Source organism: Chelon labrosus (genome assembly GCF_963514085.1).
Source record: "Chelon labrosus genome assembly, chromosome: 14".
Taxonomy (NCBI): Eukaryota; Metazoa; Chordata; class Actinopteri; order Mugiliformes; family Mugilidae; genus Chelon; species Chelon labrosus.
The window spans coordinates 24,751-50,097 of record NC_140347.1 but is presented as its reverse complement, the minus strand read 5'-3'; the positions used below and the strand labels follow the sequence as shown (position 1 = coordinate 50,097).

The window sequence follows — 25,347 nt, the reverse complement described above, 5'->3', positions numbered from 1 at the left end:
CACTCCTGGCTAAAACACCTGTATAAAAACACCTGTATGAAAACATCTGTATGAATGCTCCAGGCCGGAAAACGCCTGTATGAACACACCTGACTAAAACACCTGTATGAACACTCCTGGCTGGAACACCTGTATGAACACACCTGTATAAAAACACCTGTATGAAAACATCTGTATGAACACTCCTGGCTGGAACACCTGTATGAGCACACCTGTATGAACACACCTGTATGAACACTCCTGGCTGGAACACCTGTATGAACACACCCGCCTAAAACACCTGTATGAACACACCTGGCTAAAACACCTGTATGAACACACTTGTATGAAAACACCTGTATGAACACTCCTGGCTAAAACACCTGTATAAAAACACCTGTATGAAAACATCTGTATGAATGCTCCTGGCCGGAACACCTGTATGAACACTCCTGGCTGGAACACCTGTATGAACACACTTGTACGAACACTCCTGGCTGGAACACCTGTATGAACACACCTGTATGAACACACCTGTATGAACACTCCTGGCCGGAACACGCCTGTATGAACACACCTGACTAAAACACCTGTATGAACACTCCTGGCTGGAACACCTGTATGAACACACCTGTATGAACACACCTAACTAAAACACCTGTATGAACACTCCTGGCTGGAACACCTGTATGAACACACCTGTATAAATACACCTGGCTAAAACACCTGTATAAAAACACCTGTATGAAAACATCTGTATGAATGCTCCTGGCCGGAACACCTGTATGAACACTCCTGGCTGGAACACCTGTATGAACACACCTGTATAAACACACCTGGCTAAAACACCTGTATAAAAACACCTGTATGAAAACATCTGTATGAATGCTCCTGGCCGGAACACCTGTATGAACACTCCTAGCTGGAACACCTGTATGAACACACTTGTATGAACACTCCTGGCTGGAACACCTGTATGAACACACCTGTATGAACAAACCTGTATGAACATTCCTGGCTGGAACACCTGTATGAACACACCTGGCTAAAACACCTGTATGAACACACTTGTATGAAAACACCTGTATGAACACACCTGGCTAAAACACCTGTATAAAAACACCTGTATGAAAACATCTGTATGAACACTCCTGGCTGGAACACCTGTATGAACACACTTGTATGAACACTCCTGGCTGGAACACCTGTATGAGCACACCTGTATGAACACACCTGTATGAACACTCCTGGCTGGAACACCTGTATGAACACACCTGCCTAAAACACCTGTATGAACACACCTGGCTAAAACACCTGTATGAACACACTTGTATGAAAACACCTGTATGAACACTCCTGGCTAAAACACCTGTATAAAAACACCTGTATGAAAACATCTGTATGAATGCTCCTGGCCGGAACACTTGTATGAACACTCCTGGCTGGAACACCTGTATGAACACACTTGTATGAACACTCCTGGCTGGAACACCTGTATGAACACACCTGTATGAACACACCTGTATGAACACTCCTGGCTGGAACACCTGTATGAACACACCTGCCTAAAACACCTGTATGAACACACCTGTATGAACACACCTGTATGAACACTCCTGGCTGGAACACCTGTATGAACACACCTGCCTAAAACACCTGTATGAACACACCTGGCTAAAACACCTGTATGAACACACTTGTATGAACACTCCTGTATGAACACTCCTGGCTGGAACACCTGTATGAACACTCCTGGCTGGAACACCTGTATGAACAAACCTATCTAAAACATCTGTATGAACACACCTGGCTAAAACACCTGTATAAAAACACCTGTATGAAAACATCTGTGTGAATGCTCTTGGCCGGAACACATCTGTATGAACACACCTGACTAAAACACCTGTATGAACACTCCTGGCTGGAACACCTGTATGAACAACCCTGTATGAACACACCTGTATGAACACACCTGCCTAAAACACCTGTATGAACACACCTGCCTAAAACACCTGTATGAACACACCTGTATGAACATATGAACACATCTGTATAAACACACCTGGCTAAAACACCTGTATGAACACTCCTGGCTGGAACACCTGTATGAACACACTTGTATGAACACTCCTGGCTGGAACACCTGTATGAACACTCCTGGCTAAAACACCTGTATGAACACACCTGCCTAAAAAATCAGTATGAACACACCTGTATGAAGACACCTGGCTAAAACACCTGTATGAACACACCTGGCTAAAACACCTGTATGAACACACCTGTATGAACACACCTGCCTAAAACACCTGTATGAACACACCTGTATGAACACACCTGTATGAACACACCTGCCTAAAACACCTGTATGAACACACCTGTATGAACACACCTGTATAAACATATGAACACATCTGTATAAACACACCTGGCTAAAACACCTGTATAAACACACCTGTATAAACACACCTGTATGAACACACCTGTATGAACATATGAACACACCTGTATAAACACACCTGTATAAGCACACCTGTATGAACACACCTGTATGAACACACCTGCCTAAAACACCTGTATGAACACACCTGTATGAACACACATGCCTAAAACACCTGTATGAACACACCTGTATGAACACACCTGTATGAACATATGAACACATCTGTATAAACACACCTGGCTAAAACACCTGTATAAACACAACTGGCTAAAACACCTGTATGAACACACCTGTATGAACACACCTGTATGAACACACCTGTATGAACATATGAACACATCTGTATAAACTCCTGAAGTTAGACTGGGACAGAAAGTTAGTCACTTTCGTCTGTTTGGTCTTCAGCCAGCAGAGGTCCAGTATCAGAACTGGCCGACTGTCCTGCTCATGAAACTACAGACCATTTCAGCTTCAAGTCAAACCACGGATCTACTGCTGCTTCTTCTCTGAAGTACAACTAGACTCTTGTGCCTACAACTGAAGGTAGCTGCACCCTGACTGGTTGTTTCTCACAGGTAGGACTCTAATCTGTGTTTCGTCTGCTGATCCTGATTCAGGTGAAACTTCAGTCCCTGGTTCAGGGTTAGGGTTGAAACCTCTTCACTCACAGCTCCACCAGGTCTGTTGGTTCTGATATGTGACACAAACTGATGTTGTCATGATAAGACTGTTTTTATATTTTGTCATGTTAGGACTTTATGTTGTGTTGTGTTGATATTTCATCTTCTAGTGTCACATTATTCTAAAACATTATCTTGTGTTTTGTTCTCCTAGTTATTTCCTGTTGTTCTAACCTCATGTGGTGTATGTTTCCAGTTAAAACTGTCATTTAGTGTCCTTTTGATTCATCTTGTGTGAAGTTACATTATCAGGTGAGGTTAGAGGTTATGTTAAGGTGGATCGACCAACAACTCAGGGGTGTGAAAGAATCTGGGATAAAGCAACAGGAGTCTTTGACTTTATGGAGTGTGGTCAGTTGTTGTTTAATGTGTGCTTAATGTTGGTTTCAAACATAAACCTTGGTCCAGACTGAAAGGAGGAGAGATGTGTTCCAGTGATATTTCTGTTTTCTGGAGCTTCAGCTCAACACATTAGCAGCTCTCAGTGTGTTTGAATGTTTTGGCTTCAGGACAGAGAAAAGGAACACCACTGAAGTCCACAGCCTCCAAACACATTCACTGATCTCATTTAGCAGCAGCTTCAGCAAAAACAAAGAGGACGACCTCCAATGACCTGCTGCTTTTACTACTGCAGGTGTTTCTCCCAGTAACTGTAGATCTAAATGGAGACATGGAAACTGCTGCTGAGACTTCCAGCAGATGAGTCTTCACCCACAGTGACAGATTGTGCTGTGTTGTTTTCAGGTAAACTGATCCACTTGTGCTGAAGCAAACCTGCATGGACTCTTGGTTAGATCCAACATGGCCGCCTCTGACCTGAGTCTGCACGACTACAGTGTTTACAGTCATCTTTCTGATGAGGAGCTACTACAGATAGCTGTCGAGAGAAGCCTCTCTGACATACACCCTCGACCAGGCCCTGCTCAGAACTCTTCATCATCATCATCATCATCTTCATCCTCATCTGATTATACTGCTCTAGCTGCCCTAACCCAATCCAACCCAAACCTCAGACAAAGACATCCTGATCCTTCCTGCTTCCTGCACCAGGTCCTGCCACTTCAACCTCCACCTCCACCACCCCCAGATGACCCACACTTTGAAAACTGCCCCCCAGACATGTCATGGTTTTTCTACAAGGCTGTGAAGAGGTGAGTCATGTCAGACTGGGCAGTCTAGACAACATAAACAGATAAAATCTAAAACCACTCAACATCTGAAACCTCTTTCTCCATAGATCATTGCAGAGTGTGCTACACACACTATATGTAGTACCATATATGTATATTTACAGCATGTACAGCAACATAGCAGAGGCTGAGAACTACGAGTACCTTGGAATACTGAAAGCAAATGGAAACCATTAGGAGGCCACAGGGAAAGCAGCCACAGCCAAATACCTACAGAGAGTAAGGCATGTCCTGAAAAGTCAGCTGAATGGGAAGAACTAGATCTGCCGGTCATCAGATACCCCACTGGCATATTAAGCTGGCCAAAGGAGGAGATAGAGGCCACTGATATCAAGACGAGGCTGGAGTCTAACACACCAGACTCTCAGACTGGTTGATCAGCCAGTAGTCTGGATCTTGAAGTACCACAGGTTCTTAGTTCTGCTGTTCTCAAACACTTGAGTGTCCAGTCAGGACTTGGTGACTTCAGCGTCACTTCAAGTTCAGCTTCTCTACCAGAGGGTTGAGGGACCTGAACAGGGTCTCAGATGTTCCTATGACTGTTTCATCTCTACAGAGATCTCAGGTGTTGTTTGAGTTTGTCCAGATCACCATGGTGACCACTGTTGTCTTTCTACATCTGTCCTTAGACTTAGACTTAGATAAACTTTATTGATCCACAAGTGAAATTGCTTGGTCACAGTAGCTTAGTTGTACACAAAAAAACACTCTTAAGAACCTCAGATAAAAAGAAAAGATTAAATAAAATAAAATAGAAATAAAAAATAAGTAGAATAAAATCTAGTAAGATACAATAGAAATAGTATAAGCGAAAATGTACAAATTAGCATATTAGCATATGAACAAATGTTCAAGAAATGGAAGAATATAAATTATATATACAGGGTAAGGTGTAAGGTGCAGTAGTGTTCATTAACATTAATAACACGGAGTTATCTGTTACAGAAAGGTGAATTGTTGTCCAGCTGGACAGAGAACAGGATGAATGACGTCCTGTAGCGTTCAGTGTGGGAGCGGAGCTGGATCAGTCTGTTGGAGAATGAGCTCCGCTGCCCCTCTATAGTCTGGTGTAGTGGATGTGACGGATTGTCCATGATGGAGAGCAGTTTGTCCAGTGTCCTCCTGTCCCTCACTGAGACAAACGTCTCCAACTTACTGCCAATCACATGACCAGCCTTCCGGATCAATTTGTCGATCCTACTTATGTCCTTTCTGCTGGTGCTGCTCCTCCAACAAACCACAGCAAAGTACAGGGCGCTCGCAACAACAGACTGGTAGAACATCTCCAGCAACTTGCTGCATACGTTAAAAGACCTGAGCTTCCTCAGGAAGTAGAGTCTACTCAGTCCCTTCTTGTCCACAGCATCACTGTTGTTCCTCCAGTCCAGTCTGCTGTTCATGTGGACTCCCAGGTACTTATAGTGGTCCACTACTTCCACATCCAGGCCCTGGATGGTGATGGGCTCCACTGGTGTCCTCTTCCTCCTGAAGTCAATGACCAGCTCCTTGGTCTTGTCCACATTCAGGAGTAGATGGTTTGTCTGGGACCACTCCACAAAGTCCGCGATCACTGTCCTGTACTCCACCTCCCGTCCATCTCTAATACACCCAACCACTGCAGAGTCATCAGAGAACTTCTGCAGGTGGCAGGACCCAGAGCTGTACTGGAAATCAGAGGTGTAAAGGGTGAACAGAAATGGAGACAGGACAGTCCCCTGTGGGGTCCCCACATTACTGACAACAGTATCAGACAGGGAGCCCCCCAGCCGCACAAACTGGGGCCTGTCAGACAAGTAATCAGTAATCCAGGAGACAATGGAAGAGCTGATACCCATCCTGAGCAGCTTCTCACTCATCAGAAAGGGCTGAATGGTGTTAAAAGCACTGGAGAAATCAAAGAACATGGTCCTCACAGAGCCCTTTCCACCATCCAGGTGAGAGTGAGCACGGTGCAGCAGGTAGATGACAGCATCATCCACACCAACATGAGGCTGATACGCAAACTGAAGAGGGTCCAAGACAGGGGTCACCAGGGGTCTCAGCTGAGCCAGTACGAGTCTCTCCAGGACCTTCATGACATGTGATGTCAGTGCAACCGGTCTGAAGTCGTTGAGGCCAGATGGGATGGGCTTCTTGGGCACCGGCACTACACAAGAGGTTTTCCATAGCAACGGTATCCTTTCCAGCTTCAGACTCAGGTTGAAGATGAAGTGCAGGATGCCAGACAGCTGTGAAGCGCAAGTCCTCAGGACCCGGGGGTTGACACGATCGGGGCCTGCTGTCTTGCCTTGTTTGACTCTCTCCAGCTGTCTTCTCACCTGGCCAGGTGTCACAGTCATAGGGCTGGTCTTCTCAGTGCGGGTGGGAGTTGGGGGGAGAGCAGAGGTGATAGGCAGGAAGGGATCAGTGGTGAGTTGTTGATTGGCCGTCTGGGGTGGTGTAAAGACTGGAGTGGTGGGGGGTGGAGGGCCAGCAGGGGGTCCAGTGGTGAATCTATTGAAGAAGACATTCAGCTCGTTGGCTCTGTCTGGGCCGCCGTCCTGTTGTTTGGCTTTGATGTTGAAGTCAGTGATCAGCTTCATGCCCTTCCACACGTCCCGGGTGTTGTTCTGCTGGAGCTTGGCCTCCAGCTTCCTCCTGTAGGCGTCCTTACACTCCTTCAGCTGGACCTTGAGTTGCCACTGTATCCTCTTCAACTCGTCCTTATCTCCAGATCTGAAGGCCTGCTTCTTCTTGTTCAGCAGATCCTTCAGCTGGCTTTTCAACTAGCAATAATCGCGTCCTTCTTTCAGTCCTTGGTCTTCCTTGATCTTCTCATGTTCCTTCGACTGATTATCACCACATTCACCACCACAGCTCTCTTCTGCTGTTAGTCTGGTTGGTTAGCTATCACCTGTTTGTCAGTCACTTCAAGTGAGCTGGCATTCAGCCATCAGTCATTCTCCATTACCTTCAGAGGTGTCTTCCAGTCTGACCTCAGGACTTCCTGTTCTCTATGACAGTAACTTGGTTCTGTATGTATATGCTCTGCTGTTATCAGCTGGATTGTTTCTCAGCCTGATCCGAGGGCGAGTCCTTGTGTGGTAGACCTCTAGTTGTGGCTCAGTAGGTAGAGCCACGAACCAGAGGGTTAGCGGTTCGATCCCCGAATGTGCCACATGCCAAAGTGTCCTTGAGCAAGACACTGAACCCAGTTACTCCTAGTGCTTGGCACTGGTGTGTGAATGTGTGTGTGCTTGTGTGAGCGAATGGGTGGATGTGTCTGTGACTGTAAAGCACTTTGGGTACCAATAGGTAAAAAGGCGCTGCATGAAAACAAGACCATTTACCATCTACCTTCCCTCTTCTTCTTTATCCAACCACATTTATCTGGTGGTGTCTCATCCTGGCACACAGCTAAATGTCCTCCAAGTAGAGGAGGTGCACCATTTCTTAGACAGTATCTTGGTAGCGATCAGACCGAGGGGGATCAGGCCAATGCAGAACAGCAGGGGTGAGAGAGCAGCTCCTTGGTATATGCTGAACTTGATGGTGACTTGTGCAGTTGGTTTGAAGTTGTCCTCAATGTTTTCCACGAGTTCCTGATAAAGTTCCTGTTGATGTTTTTCAGCTTTGAGCGCTCCAGGATCCATGTGTGAGGCACTGAGTCATAGGCTTTCTTGTAGTCAATCCAGGCGGTGCACAGATTTGTCAGTCTGGTCACACAGTACCTTATGACTGTTCTACCTACCAGTCGCTGGTGCTTGGCTACTCATGGTGATGGTTACTGGATCCTGACCAGGGCCCCTTGATGCCTGACAGGAGCTTCCATGTTGGAGGTTGGAAGACAGCGACACCCATGTGCCTTATGTCTAGCTCTTCTTGACATGGATGATTTCCGGGGGACACACATTTCTTTGCATTTCCCATCTAAATTTGGGAATAATGGTCAAACTCTATCAACAGTGAAGTGAGCTGAATGAACTGAGGATGGTGCCAGCTAACCGAGATGAACCAAGTCAACTTCAGTGTAATTACAACATAAATAGCGTATGATGTTATTTGCATCATGTACAATCATTAGACACCTGGTCTACAGGATGTAGGATTTGGCTCCACAGAGTCCTTCAACAAATTCCACATGGTTCCAAATGTTTCCTGATGTTGAATGTCTGTGCCTGGGCCTCAAAAGAGTGTTTTTTTTTTGTTCTGCCCCTGAGAATTCAGTCCTGTAGAGTCACTGATTATGAATGGGGACGCAGAAGCTTTGACAGAATTGATCAGACAGAGGTCTAGAATCCTGATGGAGCCAAATAAAGAAGGTTGGATCGCTCTCCATGAAGCGGCTTATTACGGACAACTACAATGTGTGAAGATCCTCATAAGAGGTCAGTAACGAAGTTGATTTCTGCAGTTGTTTGTTTTTAATATCAAACCAGGGGCGTAGCACACATCGTTTATAATACGTGAACACCAGACTTTTGATTGCTGGGGCAGACCTAAATTGTAAATCAAAGATGTGCCATTAATGAGAAAGTTTAAAAGGTTTTAAAGCATTGTTTTATAGATGAAATGTCACATAGTGAAATTGACCTTTGACCTCTGTTAAAGCTTATCCTGAGTCGGTGAACAGATGTAGCTTGAAGAACCAGACTGCTCTTCTGCTGGCGGCCAATCAAGGAAATGTCTCCTGTGTAGAATATCTTCTGAAACATGGAGCCAACCCAAACATCGCCAACAAGGACAGAGACACGCCACTGTCTGTAGGTGAGCTGGGACATCAGTGACTTCACAGAATGACACAGTTTATAAAGGTCACTTTTTTATTGGATCGTGTTCAAGACAAAACCTCTTAAACGTTTTCACATGTTGTGTTTTAGCTTGTGAGCTCCCAAATGAGGCCATTGTGGACCTGCTGCTGAGATCTGGAGCTCAGGTGAATCGCTCCTGTAGGCTGGGAGGAAGTGCTCTTAATGAAGCCTGTATACATGGAAAGCTGCAGCTCTGCAGGATGCTACTGGACAGTGGAGCTGATTTTAATATTAAAAACATCTACAACATCCAACCATTATTCACTGCAGCACAGCATGGACATCCAGATATCGTCCGCCTGCTTGCACGTAAAGGTGTTAACCCTTAGACTTTCAACTTCATCTTTATTGTCTGTCAGGAGCTCAAAGTGTTTGTTCTTTTCAGGTGCAGATATAAATGGACAAGCAGGAGACGGAGCCTCGGCTCTGTTTGAGGCTTGTAAGAACGGCCATGATTCAGTTGTGCAGGAGCTGCTCTCTTTGGAAGCTGATGCTAACCTAGCCACAAAGTCTGGCCTCCTACCTCTTCATGTGGCCGTACAGAACAGTCACACACGGTCTGAATCAAAGGATTTACTGAGTCTGGACTTTAGCCACCACCATTCACTCCTTATCAATTACAAAAAACAATACGACACCACATTCTGACAGATTTCTTTTGTTTTCCAGAATCATGTTGATGCTGATCCCGGTCACCAGCAGAGCCAAAGTCCAGAAGAGCGGCATCAGTCCTCTGCACATCGCTGCAGAGAGGAACAGGGATGAAATCTTGGAGTTGCTGATTCAGTATGGCTTCGATGTCAATGCCAAGCTGTCGCAGCATCGCTGTGTGATGTATACGGACCGGCGGAGTACGGCACTCTACTTCTCTGTCTACAACGGGAACCTGGAAGCCTCTGAAATGCTACTGGAAGCAGGAGCCAACCCCAACCTGGACGTCTTCAACCCGCTGCTCATCGCTGTTCGTCTTGGCTGGATAGAGATGGCAGCGCTGCTGCTAAGGTATGGTGCTGATGTCAATGCTCAGATCTCCACTCACCCGTCCTCATTCCCGTCGGTTGTTCTGCTCAACATGGAGTCTCTGCCCATGCTCAAACTGCTGCTGGACAATGGCTGTAATGCCCGGCCCTGCTTTGACTGTCTGTACGGCCAGAAACGACATCCACCAATCACATCGACACGTCGTCCTGTTGAAGAAATGCAGGTCGGGGGTAATATGCCACCACAGTGCTGCATTCAGGTGAGCCTGGAAACATCATGTAGAAATCCATGTTTGTGTGTGTGTAAGACAAATTGTGTCCTCTATCTTGTTTCAGTTCTGTGAGGCTGTCTCCAACGTGTCTTTGTACCATTTATCTGGTCTGATTATCTCCTTGCTGTTGGACTACGTCAGTCATGTGCATCTCTGCTCGAGGTTGACCGAGATTCTGGAGAGTCGCAGTGACTGGGCACTGATCAAACTGAAAGCTTGTAAGGAACAGGTGTTTTTGAACTATGAGTTTGTACAAATATATCCCAGTCCAGGTTCCAGTAAACAAAGCTTCTAGAAAGTCTGAATCACCACTCAGTGGTTCCTGAAGGAGTTTTCATGTTCTAGAAAATGTGTTTTTAAATACTCTATAAAAAGCTTCTACAAAGCCAATCATCAAAGAGAAAGTGTACAAGCTTGTAGAAGGGATTCTTGGGTTTAAAAGTATACTATGAAATAATCCAAAGGTCATTATTGGGTGTTTGAATTCTCTGAAAGTTATTCTGGGATTCTCAAACCTGAACAAGATAAATACATAGTTTCTGAGTTCTAACAAATATTCTAAACAGCAGTTTTGAAAACTTGTGTCAGATAGTAAAAGAAGAAATGATTAGTCTGAAATGTTGACACTGTCCTTATGTGTTTTATTTCAGTTCCTCCTCATCCTCTGATGCAACTCTGCAGACTCAAGATCCGTCACCTGGTTGGAGTCCAGCGACTCAAACTGCTCCACACTCTGCCACTTCCTGTCAGACTCATCCGCTTCCTGCACTACGATGTCTGCTCTTCACTCACCTGACATTGCCTGGTGGATGAGTCAGCGTTGATGATGACAAAGTGTAGTGACGACTGAGAATGTTTAGGAAGGAAAGATCTGAAGATGTTCATTAATCTTTGACCTGATAGGGACAGAAGTGTCCTTTGCCAGCTGAATTTTTTTGATAACTTAGTGGTGGTAATGCTTTTTGCTATCATATTTGGTAAAGGTGTGTATTTTTTAGCAAATTTTGATATTTCAAACTCAAATCCCATAATACTCTATTTTTACTCTGTGTAACCTAAATTGTTACCCTAACCCTAACCCATCAAGGGACGAAAGTGTCCTCTTCAAAAACGCCATGAAAATAACATATGTTAATAAAAATTTTCCACTTTGTTTTACATAAAGCTTTTAATCAGCCCTAATCATAAATACCAAATGTTTGATTAATTTCAGAATTTTGACCATTTATATTCCAGTGTTTGTGATGGCATCAAAATTAAAGTAAAGAAACACACAAAAATTGAAATATTTTCAATAATCTAAATGCAAAGTGGATTTTTTCTTGGGGGGATTATTAGAGCCTTGGATATGTCAATGATTAGTAGCAACATTGATACTGATGGAATTTTTTTGTAGTGTCAGATTCAACTCCCATTAAAACCCATTAAAACTGCAATTGCAAGCTGCACTTTGGCTTTTTCCACATTCACTCTGATTCATGTGTCTTTGAAGTAACAGAATGAAAGGTATAGTTGAAAAACCCTCAATTACACACACACACACAAACACACACACACACACAGGTCAATACAGAGATAACTATGAGCACTATAACATCATCTCTGCATCATAACAAACTTGGGAGCTGCAAACCACAGCAGGGCAACAAGTTAACACGGCCTGGAACCATCCACTCCTCCCTCTTCTACTTTGCCAAGATCCACACAGCCGTCTCCTACATCCCAAAGTGTGGCAAGAACGTGCTGCTGCTCAGCATTGAACACAAGGAGCCAGCCATTAGTGATGAGGTCCACCAGAGGTCCACCAGAAGCCCAAAATAATCCTGCAAAAGCGGTGTGGACAACCTGGATAAGGTATGCGCAATTGTGCATCAATTACGCACACGCTTTATTATTACTGGATTTATGTTCTTCTCTGAGATACATTTAGGGCATTTATTATTCTGTTTTTCTTTCATTCATTCATTCATTCATCTTCTGTAACTGCTTGTTCCTGTGAAGGGTCGGGGGGTCTGCTGGAGCCTATCCCAGCTGTCATTGGTCTAGAGGTGGGGTCTACCCTGGACAGGTCTCCAGTCTGTCCCAGCTGTCATTGGTCTAGAGGTGGGGTCTACCCTGGACAGGTCTCCAGTCTATCCCAGCTGTCATTGGTCTAGAGGGGGGGTCCACCCTGGACAGGTCTCCAGTCTATCCCAGCTGTCATTGGTCTAGAGGGGGGGTCCACCCTGGACAGGTCTCCAGTCTATCCCAGCTGTCATTGGTCTAGAGGTGGGGTCTACCCTGGACAGGTCTCCAGTCTATCACAGGGCTAACACAGAGAGACACTCACACCTACGGCCAATTTAGAATCACCAATGAACCTAACCAGCATGTCTCTGGACGGTGGGAGGAAGCTGGAGAACCTGGAGAGAACCCACGCAGACACAGGGAGAACATGCAGACTACACACAGAAAGGAACCAGTCGGCCTGGATTAGAACCCAGAACCTTCTGGCTGGGAGGCATCAGTGCTGACCACCACTCCACTGTGCCGCCCAGTTTTTCTTTCATTTTTTTTAAAATAACAATTTATATATTTAGGTGCGATGAGGGAGAATAGCCTATTTTTTGCCGTGTGTAGGTGCCTACAGCTGTCACTGAAAGACCTGCTGACCTGTTGGCCACTGATTTTGTTTTACAACATCCTGGTTGTCTTTGCTTTTAACTCTTTTGTGCTGTGGATGGCTGTGTATCCAACCTGGAACCAGAGCAAATTGTACAAACGCCGAATTTTCCTGGAGGAGCTGGGAATAGCATCGATCACTCTGTAAATGCAACGACGCCCCCGCACACCAAGACAGGGTGGCAGACCCACACGGAAAGAACCTATATGAGGATATATGCGCATATATGAAACCTATATGCAGTTTATGTGTGCATATATACGTTATATATGCACATATATGATAATATATATGCACATATACATATTATCATATATGCACTATATTGCTTCTTTATATCCACATGTAAGCCCTACATGTAGATACAAGATATGTCTCCTATATAGCTCATATACCCAGTGGCAGGTGTCATACCTATTGTACATATATAAGTGAACGTATAAGTACATATATGTAACTATATATGTGCATATATGTACATATAATATATGAAAACGGCCAATTTTATGTATGTCAAATATATTCAAAACCTATATTAGAACCTATATTAAAACCTATATGTTTATATAGGTTCTTTCCGTGTGGGGAAGCATGAGGGCCCCAGCAAGGGTAGGACAGTGCCTGTATCAATGGGTACTGTCAAAGAAAAATGCGAGGTACCGGGCAGGGCCTTCAACACGTAATCTCTAGGTTCTTGGAGTCTACAGGTATCTAGAATATATTCAGAGTCCAAAAGAATCACTGGAGAAGCCAGAGTTTGATGCAGGCAGAGTTTATTCTCAAAAAACTCAAGATTGATTCTGGATGCCATGCGAGTTCAGACTGATTTCATGGTGTTGTGCCTCTGTTTTCATAGTATGTGGTCCTTCATTAACATATGGGGCTGGACACAGCCATTTACCAAAAAAACACAGTACTTCATTCATTCATCTTCTGTAACCGCTTGTTCCTGTTAAGGGTCATGGGGTCTGCTGGAGCCTGTCCCAGCTGTCATTGGGCGAGAGGCGGGGTCCACCCTGGACAGGTCTCCAGTCTATCGCAGGGCTAACACAGAGAGACAGACAACAAAACACAATACTTTTGCTCTGTAAATACCTGTGTCTTCCTTTACCAGGTTCGCTCCTTCTGCTGACAATAATTGTGTCTAGACATAGACCCTAATCCCATCAATAGAGTATATTGTCATCCATCACTTGTCACAATTATCTTTATCATTATTATATTTTATTTTATATTTTAATTATAACCTTTATTAAACCAGACAAATTGAGATCAAGACCTCTTTCACAAGGGTGACGGAGGTCTTGATCTCAATTTATCTGGTTTAATCTGGCTTGGAGGAGTTGATTTTGCTTTGAGGTGCATTTTTTTCAAAATGGCGGGGGGAAATGGGCGTGGTCTATTCCATTAGAACCAGAATCAGAGGGAGAAAGAATTTTGTTTCTAAGGCACACGGTTGTGGAGATATGAGCCAAAACGTAAATTGGCTTATTATAGCGCCACCTAGCTGTAGGCATGTGTAATGACGCCTTGGCAAACTGACATGATAGGACTTCTACCAAGTTACCAGGTTTGATGCCTTTGGTCTTTGCAGTTTGTCCTGAGCAGACACCTTTAGGGAAAAAGAAAAAACCGAAGGTGAGAGCGAAGGGGAAGGCGAAGAAGAAGAATAAAGATTGCAACAAAATCAATAGGGATCCTGCAACGTCGTTGCATGAACCCCTAATGATCAGACATTAATCAAATATTTGGTATTTATGATTAGGACTGAAGCTGATTAAAAGATTTATGTAAAAATGGTCAAAGTAACAATTTTTAAATCAGGTATGAAGGTTAAACTGTGTTGATCATGTTCACTGTGTGACTACTGAAATATGATAGAAGACGTTTAATGTAATATCAGTAACATATATTTTGTTGGGCTGATCTCACTGCAGGTTGTTTCAGATGTCTCAACACTGAAACTTTATGTAGCTCAGCTTTGACTTGAAGATCACTTCCATGCAGCAGCTGTTCCTAAAAATAACATGCACACACAGACAAACACATGTTGGTATGGCTATCGTTGTGAGGACAGCCATTAATAATGCATACCCAAACTCCTGACCTTATCATCAAAACAAGTGACCGTAACCTAAAATTTATTATCATTTTAACACTAAAACCCAATCTCAATGCAGAAATCATCTTTTGAAATTTTATTCAAAAAGTGAAGTCTTGTGAAGTGAAGGCCACAGGGTATAGAGTATTAATTATCAACAGAGCACATACTAAGCATCTAAGTTTATTATCAGACAGGCTACTACTGATGTACTTGTCAAACATAAAGGTTAACATAACAGAGATTAGCAGGATTAACCCTGGACAAACTTTAGATTAATAAAGTTTGAATCCAGTTATGAAGAAGCTCATCTTTCTGGATCTGAGCATAACAGAATTCAGGTGATTCAGCTGTTGTGGTTGTGCTGCAGCTTCATGTAAGTGCACCTGCAACATTAGAGTCAGCAGGTCCTTAAAATAAAACATCCGAGAGTAACCCCACTGCCACAGACAGCCACACAGTGTCATGTGCAGATTCCATTACAGACAGACCAACACAGCAAACCACTCGGAAGAAACACAGAACGCTGTAACTCAGAGGGAAACCCTCATTTATAAGACAGGTGAGCACTTTGTCAAAGTTATAATCTCTGTTTTATTTCTAAAACTCTAGAAAAAGTTGTTGCTGATCAGTTGTGTGACCATTTAAACAGGAATGGTTTGTTTGAAGAGTTTCAGGTTTTAGAGTTCATCAGAGAACAGAAACAGCTCTGGTTAAAGTCACCAATGTGTGATCAAGAATAAAGGAACAGCATTAGACTGGTTTGAATCCTATCTGTCAGACAGATTCCAACAATGATTCTTCTACTTATACTAAAGTTAGTTGTGGAGTTCCTCAGGGTTCTGTGCTAGGACCAGTACTCTTCACATTATACATGTTTTCCTTAGGAAATATTATCAGGAAACACTGCATCAACCTCCATCTCTATGCAGATGACACCCAGCTATATTTATCTATCAGCTGGTTAAACTCATTAAAGACATGAAGGACGAGCTTTAACTGTCTCCTTCTAGACTCAAACAGAAGTCCTTGTATTTGTCTCTAAACTCCTCAGAGCTTCACTCTCTGATCATTTAGTTTCTCTGGATAGCTTGGCCTCCAGTTCTACTGATATCTGATCAGATGATATCCTTTAACTCCAGGACATGTCCTTTAACTCCAGGACATGTCCTTTAACTCCAGGACTGTCTTCTTTTATCCTGTCTCAGAGTTGAGGATCTAGAGGCTGGATCACTGTCATTCTTTGTGATCAGGCTGATCCACATAGCTCTCTGGAAAGACTCCAACTGATTCACATCACTGCAGCCAGAGATCACATTACTACAGTTTTAGCTTCTCTTCATGGGCTTCCATCCAAGGCCCTTAAAGGCCGAGCTACATCTGAGCTCAGAGACCCCCCAGTAAGGTTCTGTCTTCCTGGTGGTTCCTAGAGGTTCTCCAGTAGAGAGTGGGAGGTAGAGCTTTCAACTATCAGGACCCTCTCCTGAGGAACCAGCTCCCAGTCTGGGTTCAGGATGAAGGTTTCTGATAAAGTTTAGTCAGTTAGTGATGATGCTATAGGTCTAGGCTGCTGGGGGACTTCCCATGATGCTATAGGTCTAAGCTGTTGGGGCACTTCCCATGATAATATAGGTCTAAGCTGTTGGGGGGCTTCCCATCCTGCTATAGGTCTAGGCTGCTGGGGGACTTCCCATGATGCTACACTGTGGTGTATCTTAAATATATTTACTACTACTACTGAAGCAGAACTTGAACAAATCCTTGTCACTTTTTTTCAGGATCACAAAGATGGTTCACTTTTTACCAGGGTATGTTGCCATGGTAACCAATTTTTATGCTGCGCACATAACCTGCGCCAGAGCAACATGTATGAAAGCTCCTCCATTCAGTGTCTTAATTCCTTTAATGGACCTCCATGCATAAACAGTGATGGCATCTCAGGAAGACGTTGGCATCTACATGTTTGTGACTGGCGCAACCACCACCACCATGTCTTTGTGAAAAAGTTAACTTGGAAACCATGGGATGGCGACCACCACAATTTGTTAGATATGTCCAGAATAACCTTACAGATGAAAATGTTATCATCTCAATAGAAAAGTTTGTGTTTCTTTCTGTTTGTTTCAGACCGCTGAACATCTCTTCAGCATCATGGCAGCACCGAGCATTTCCCACTCTGGTTCAGCAGCTCCAACTCTGGCCTTCGAGGATTATTCTCTCTACAGTAATCTGAGTGATGACGAGCTACTGCAGCTCGCCATAGAGCGCAGTCTAACTGACGCTCACTACAACACAACCAACTCCACCAGCAACACTGCCATTGTCCAGCCTCTTCATCACCCTGACAACAAACAGACATCGTCAGCCACAAACACAAACCAACCCAGCTGCAGCTCCCACAATGCACCTCCACATTGCAGATCCCATAATCCACCTGGCCAGACCACTGCACATTACAGTTCTCCAAACCCTCCGAGTGAGAAGCCTCCTGATCCGTATGTAGCTCCAATTTTATTTTCCTCTTCCTGTTCAGACCTGAAACAAAATCTCTCACTAACAAACAGTCATGACTTTAAGTGATTGTACAGTTCCATGTGTTTGTTCTCCAGACTATAAGCTCCAAGTCTCAGTGTTAAAACGAGCAGTGTAGTATAGAATTAGCACAGTTTAGAGGTTCAAAGTAAATGAGTGGGAAAATCACAAGTGTGAAAAGGGTCTGTTGAGGTGAAATGTCTGGTGGAAAAACACACATCATGTCCTGAAGATGTAGATGAACTACCATCAAGAAACAACTTCAGTACCAGAATGAGTGCCAGAACCTCAGAGGGTTCAGCACCAGGTCCAAACTAATGGTAAACTTTAATACACTCATGAAACAAAGCAAAAGCTTCTATCAGCTGATCCCAGTCTGACTGACCAGACTGAAGACAGAAAAGGAAGAGTCTAAAGTGAAGGACATCGGCAGGAGGATACTAAGTTCTTCAGTCATAGTGATTCTGTTTGACGTCATGTCCGCTTACTTCTGACCCCTTGAACTCGGGGCTCGGTGTGTTAAAGGTTTGTATTTAACATTATTGGTGTCGCTCTGAATAAAGTTCGGTATTTAACAATGTTGAATGTGTTGGAGAGCCAACACGTGGAACTGACTGGTTTTATCAGTGGTTATTTTACAGCACTGAGACAGAAAGCCTTCATGTTTTCAAGATAAGAAAAATTAAGAAATAATAACTCCACCAGCAGCACAAGTTGCATGTCACTGACTGTTTCTAGCTCATTCAAAAGCTCAAACACATAATAATAATAATAATAATAATACATTTTATTTATAGGCGCCTTTCACGTCACTCAAGGTCACCGTACAAATTGTTTAAAATAAAACACAATTCAATACACAAAATAGTTAAAATAAAACACAATTAAAGTACACACAAGCATAATATAGAACATATAGAACATACAAATGACAGATAGAATGGGAGATAGAAGTGAGACTATGGAATGGAGTAGGCCTGTCTGAATAAATAAGTTTTGAGCTGAGATTTGAAGGTGGTGACTGAGTCTGAATTTTTTAAGTGTTCCGGGAGGGCGTTCCACAGGCAGGGGGCTGAACGGGAGAAAGCTCTGAACCCCATGGTGGTCAAGCGAGCAGGTGGGATGGTGAGTTGCTGTGATGAGGATGACCTAAGAGTGCGGGTAGGAATGTTTATTTGGAGCAGGTTAGTGAGGTAGTGAGGGGCGAGGTTGTTTAATGCCTTGAAGGTGAGAAGTAGGACTTTGTAGATGATACGGAATTTGACAGGAAGCCAGTGGAGTTGCTGCAGGACCGGTGTTATGTGACTTATGGAGGGGGTTCTAGTGATGATTCGTGCGGCGTAGTTTTGAACCAGTTGTAGCTTATGGATGGATTTGTCAGGTAAACCAAATAAAAGGGAGTTGCAATAGTCCAGACGGGACGTGACCAGACTATGGACAAGAGTGGCAGTATTTTCAGGTGAGAGGGATGGACGGAGACGGGAGATATTGCGTAGGTAGAAATAGGCTGAACGGGTAATGTTGTTAATATGAGAATGGAAAGAAAGAGTGGTGTCAAGGATGACACCCAGACTCTTAACCTGGGGAGAGGGGGAGACTGGGGAATTGTCAATTTGAATAGAGAAGTTGTTTCATGAATACATGAACTGTTCAACATCTCTGCTCACAGGCCTCAGACCGATTAACAGACAAGTTGGTCCAAGCAATCTGAACAGCCGGTTGTAAGCTGTTGTATTTGACACTGTCTGCTCTGACTGGCTACTGAGCTTGTCTTTGCCTGGTTGTTGTCTTGGTACTGACAGGAAGACATTTGATGGGACAGTGAGTCGGTTCATGACAGGTTCTGGGAAGAGGATGATGGCATATCGCAGAGCAGACGGCGGCCTGGTTCATATCGCTCCAGAACCTGATGAGTGAGTTTGGTTGTGGTCATCAGACATCTCTGTATATGGAATCACCTGTGTCACCTGACTCACCTGTGTGAACTTTGTAACGTCAGGCATGATATGGTTGAATGGTCAGTGAAGAGCAGGTCCAACCAGGTGAGAAGGTGTAGACGTGCACACGTGGCTGATTGTGGTTTTCCTTGCAGGGAGGAGGAGCCTCTCTTCAGAGCTATCAGTTTAGGTGACGTGAGTAGAGTCAGAGCCCTGGTGATGAGTCCAGGAACAAACCTGATGCTGCCGAGTAAACCGGGCTGGCTAGCGGTTCACCAGGCAGCGTGGTATGGCCAGGACACCTGTCTGAGAGTGCTGCTGGCAGGTAAGTCCACATGCAGACACCGTCACAGAGACATCAAGGCGTCCTGAAGACAGGGGCTTTTTGTCTGTGATTGTCTGAATAGCTCAGCCGGGGATGACCAACAAGAGGACAGAACGCGGGGAGTCGCCGCTGCTGATAGCCGTCAGCAAAGAGCAATTTCGATGCGTTGAGGTTCTGCTAGAAAATGGAGCTGACATTGAGGCCGCAAACTATGATAAAGAGACTCCACTCTACAAAGGTAACACACCCCAGGGACAAGATAATTTCTTTACCTGAGTTTATTGGATTGTTTGTTTTTTGCAGTGGAGTACGAATGCTAACGCAACAGCTGAGCAGAAACACCAAGTCCAGATAACTTGTAAACTGTGCTCTGTTTTTTTTGGTGGATTGGCATGTCCAGGAGTTAGAGTAGAGACTGACAAGGTCTGTACTATGTGTGGAGGGTCTTTTAACAAACTTTTTTGCTCCCTGTAGCCTGTGAGAGGAACAATGCTGCCATTGTGGCGTTGCTACTGAACCACGGAGCGGCAGTGAACACTCGCTGTATTCAGGGCTGGACTGCTCTGCAGGAAGCTGTGGTTCGAAACAACGTGGAGATCTGTGAAATGCTGCTGAAGGCTGGAGCCAAACTCAATCTCACCAACATGTACGGCATTGCGCCGCTGTTCACCGCAGCTCAGACCGGGCAGCTTGCCACGCTGCGCTTCCTCCTCAAACATGGTGAATGAGGGATTATCTACAGATGAACATGTTTACTGCCATTACTAACTCATAGTGCTAACATATCACTCCACTGTGTCTCCTGCAGGTGCGGACATTAACAGTCAAGCAGCTGATGGAGCAACACCTCTGTACGAAGCCGCTAAAAATGGACACGAGGAAACTGTTGAGTTCCTCATTTCCCAGAATGCTAATGCCAACAAGCCTGGAAAGACGGGACTGTTGCCTCTCCACATCGCTGCCCAAAGAGGAAGTGAAACGTAGGATCAATAGACGTCAGTAGACGTCAGTGGATCTCAGTAGATGTTAGTAGACTTAAGTAGACTTAAGTAGATGTCAGTAGATGTCAGTAGATTACAGTAGATGCCAGTAGATGTCAGTAGATGTCAATATATGTCAGTGGATGTCAGTAGATGTCAATATATGTCAGTGGATGTCAGTAGATTTCATAGATCTCAGTAAATGTCAGTAGATGTCAGTAGATTTCAGTAGATGTCAGTAGATGTCAATATATGTCAGTGGATGTCAGTAGATTTCATAGATCTTAGTAAAATGTCAGTAGATCTCAGTAAATGTCAGTAGATGTCAGTAGATTGATAGTTCTGTGATTGATCTCAGTAGACGTCAATAGCTGATGTCAGTAGATGTCAATAGATGTCAGTAGATGTCAATAGCTGATGTCAGTAGATGTCAATAGATGTCAGTAGATGTCAGTAGATGTCAATAGCTGATGTCAGTAGATGTCAATAGATGTCAGTAGATGTCAATAGCTGATGTCAGTAGATGTCAATAGCTGATGTCAGTAGATGTCAATAGATGTCAGTAGATGTCAGTAGATGTCAATAGCTGATGTCAGTAGATGTCAGTGGATGTCAGTAGATGTCAACAAATATCAGTAGATGTTTGTTAATGATACAGATACAGATCAGGATTCAGATACAGATGTGAATTCCACATAAATCACTCAACACATCATCCTGCTTGCTTCCTGTCATCCAATCAGATCAGGCCAGGCAAATTCTTGTTCTTTTTTTCGTTTCCAGGATTGTCTCCATGTTGATGTCAGCCACCAGTAAGGCCAGAGTCTGGCGAACTGGTATCAGTCCGCTGCACCTGGCCGCTGAGCGCAACCGTAATGACGTCTTGGAGACTCTGATTGAGGCCGGCTTCGACGTCAACGCTCAGCTGTCTGACGAGCGGTCCAAACTCTACGAGGACCGCCGCAGCACCTCGCTCTACTTTTCAGTCATCAATGGAAACATTGAAGCTGTTCGCATGCTGCTGGCTGCCGGTGCCAATCCAAACCTGGACGTGTTCAAGCCTCTGATGGTGGCAGCCAGGCTGGGCTGCATCCAGACCGTCACCCTGCTGGTGGAACACGGTGCCGACATCAACGCCAGCATCCCCACCCACCCCACCACCTTCCCTGCTGTCTACATGTTCTCCATGAAGTACCTGCCCCTCTTCAAGTACCTGCTGGACCACGGAGGCCACGCCCTCTCCTGCTTTGACTGTGTGTATGGCAGCCGGCCTCATCCACCAATCAAAACCACCCGAGCGGAGAGGGATGCCGACCAAGTCCTCCCAGAAAGAGGCGTCCAGGTGAGACATTGAGCCGATCTCCATTCAACACGTCTGGATTAAAGCTGTCCCTGGTTGACTGACAGTCCTGTGATTGATTGATAGTCCTATGATTGATTGACAGTTCTGTGACTGATTGACAGTTCTATGATTGATTGACAGTTCTGTGATTGACAGGTCTGTGAGTGATTGATAATTCTGTGATTGATTAATAGTCCTGTGGGTCACAGGTCTTTGATTGACTGATAGTCCTGTGATTGATTGACAGCTCTGTGATTGATTGATAGTCATGTGATTGATTGATAGTCCTGTGATTGACTGACAGGTCTGTGATTGATTGATAGTCTTGTGATTGATTGATAGTCATGTGATTGATTGATAGTCCTGTGGCTGACAGGTCTGTGATTGATTGACAGTCCTGTGATTGATTGACAGTTCTGTGATTGATTGTCATGTGATTGATTGACAGTCCTGTGATTGATTGATAGTCATGTGATTGATTGATAGTCTTGTGATTGATTGACAGTTCTGTGATTGATTGATAGTCTTGTGATTGATTGACAGTTCTGTGATTGATTGACAGTCCTGTGATTGATTGACAGTCATGTGATTGATTGATAGTCATGTGATTGATTGACAGTTCTGTGATTGATTGACAGTTCTATGATTGATTGACAGTTTTGTGATTGATTGATAGTCTTGTGATTGATTGACAGTTCTGTAATTGATTGACAGTTCTGTGATTGATTGATAGTTCTGTGATTGATTGATAGTCCTGTGATTGATTGACAGTCCTGTGATTGATTGACAGTTCTGTGATTGACAGGTCTGTGAGTGATTGATAGTTCTGTGATTGATTGACAGTTTTGTGATTGACAGGTCTGTGATTGATTGATAGTCCTGTGATTGATTGACAGCTCTGTGATTGACTGATAGTCTTGTGATTAATTGACAGTTCTGTGATTGACTGATAGTCCTGTGATTGATTGATAGTCATGTGATAGATTGACAGTCCTGTGATGACTGATAGTCCTGTGATTGATTGATAGTCATGTGATTGATTGATAGTCATCAGTTTGTATCATAAGATTCCACATGTACACTTTAGTCAGATATGTGTATCTATGACAGATGTATGTTTATCTTGCTGTTCTCTTCTCTTCTCTCTTTGCTGTTCTCTTCTCTCTTTCTTCTGTCTGTACCCGGCTGGCCTTAGGCAGATGGGTCCCTCCATATGAGCTGGGTTCTGCTCGAGGTTTCTTCCTGTTAAAAGGGAGTTTTTCCTTGCCACCGTTGCCTTCAGGCTTGCTCTGGGGGTTTCAGGCCGGGTTTTTGTAAAGCGTCTTGAGACGATTTGTATTGTTATTGACGCTATATAAATAAAATTGAATTGAAAATTGAATTGAATTGATTGATTGACAGTCCTGTGATTGATTGACAGTTCTGTGAGATGATCTCCGTCCCCAGTATCTGTCGCTGGGCAGGGCCAATAATTGACGTCATACTGGATTACGTTGGACATGTGACTCTCTGCTCCAGACTGATGGAACACCTGGACAGTTACTCTGAGTGGAGCACCATCAAGGAAAAAGCAGGTGAATAACTGATGATCAGCTGATAACTGATGATCACATGGTACTGGTTGTACTGGTTGTGGTACTGGTTGTGGTACTGGTTCCATCTGCTTTTGTTGCAGCGCCACCCCGGCCTCTACTGCAGCTCTGCAGGCTACAGATTCTGCAGCTGGTTGGACGTCGAAGCTTGAAGAGGCTCCCGCTGCCTGGAGGTCTCCTCCGCTTCCTCCAACACCAGGAGGTGTTCCTGGACGACTACTGACATGTGCCCACTCTGACCGGCCCATCCCCTGGTACTGATCAATAACGTGATGGAGACAGTCAAACATCCAGGATGTGAACACAGTAGATGTCAGGATCTGTTTTCGTTTTTATCCATTTCCTGTTTTACTTTGTAGTGTGTTCTGTTGTGTTGCTGTTAGTTTTGTTTCCTGTTTTTTCCCTCCTTTGTGATTACTGTCTCTGCCCTAATGTGTTTCACCTGTGTCTTGTTCCCCGGTGTATTTGAACCCTGTCTCATTCCCCTTGTCTTTGCCAGATTGTCTTAGTTACCTCGTGTTCAAGCTCTCTCGTGTTTTTTCCTACCCGCCTCCTGTGTATGATCTGTTCTGTTATTTTTTAACGTTTGGATTTTGCTCGTTCCCTGTCTGCTGTGTTTACCTGATTCTGTCTGTCTTTTTTTGTATATCGACCTTCTGCGACCATTGAATTAAAGAGCTTGTTTTGTGGACTGTACATTTGCCTGGTTTCTCCTGTTTGCACTTGGGTCCCAGCACCCCAGCCCCTTCACAGTAGCATGTGTGAGCCTGGTCCTGATTTTTATTTGATTTTGATCAACAAATTTAAGGAATGATCGATGATGATCGAATGATTATCGACTGATCGTTGATTGATCATCGATTATCGATTGATTGTTGTTCAGTCATTGTCTTCGTGGTTGTCAGACGCTAAAAGAGAACCGGGAGTTCCTTCAGTGAAACGCTTGGTCTGCTGTTTCTGTGGCTGATGATGATGATGATGATGATGAAGACTGCAGCATGTGAACATAGACTCGGAGGATTTATCAATGTTCACAGTGATGTCACCGTTATTTTTATGAGAAATTAATCAGCTGATTGTCGCCACGGCAGCAGAAACAGATGATGTCATGTCTTCCTGTGTCATTAAACCAGCAGCAGCTCCCACTTGTCTCTGATAATTAATCTGAGCGGATCAATAACCTCCATTAACGAGGACATGATGACAACATAACAGTCTGAACTCTTTCATCTTCCACAGCCTGAGATAATAAACTACATTCAGATTAGTTATTAATATCTGTTGTCTGATCTAAACCTCTGTTCTTGATTGGTCCGTCAGCTTTTCTGTTGGCCTCCCATTGGTTGACTCTGATCAACCTGTCTCTTCTCTTTATTAAAACTTATTTTGCCTGGAAGCTAAAAGTCTGAGTTTCTGACCTGAAGTTGCTGCATGTCGTTAGTTTAGGTTCTTGTTTCCTGCTTCGTGGCATCACTCAGGTGGAGACCTCTGATTGGTTGGTTTAATAAGACATAACCACCTGCAGATTCAGTGAAAGTAAGTTCA

At 44.1% G+C, this 25,347-nt stretch overlaps 1 protein-coding gene and 1 pseudogene across 2 annotated transcripts; both read left to right on the top strand.

Moving 5' to 3' along the window:
* The first annotated feature begins 2,261 nt into the window (after nt 1-2,261).
* Nucleotides 2,262-12,424, top strand: LOC311499362 (ankyrin repeat and SOCS box protein 2-like; annotated as a pseudogene). Its single transcript, XR_014699981.1, has 7 exons — nt 2,262-4,250; nt 8,496-8,656; nt 8,868-9,035; nt 9,149-9,394; nt 9,465-10,319; nt 10,396-10,549; nt 10,982-12,424. The product of XR_014699981.1 is annotated as an ankyrin repeat and SOCS box protein 2-like (transcript).
* A 2,656-nt stretch (nt 12,425-15,080) lies between these two features.
* asb2a.1 (ankyrin repeat and SOCS box containing 2a, tandem duplicate 1) lies at nt 15,081-24,961 on the top strand. Its single transcript, XM_084560590.1, has 9 exons — nt 15,081-17,589; nt 19,429-19,539; nt 19,719-19,888; nt 19,971-20,126; nt 20,363-20,608; nt 20,697-20,868; nt 21,652-22,210; nt 23,631-23,784; nt 23,886-24,961. The coding sequence occupies exons 1-9, from the start codon at nt 17,246-17,248 to the stop codon at nt 24,023-24,025; spliced, it is 2,052 nt and encodes a 683-aa protein (XP_084416716.1). The 5' UTR covers nt 15,081-17,245; the 3' UTR covers nt 24,026-24,961.
* Nucleotides 24,962-25,347: the final 386 nt, after the last annotated feature.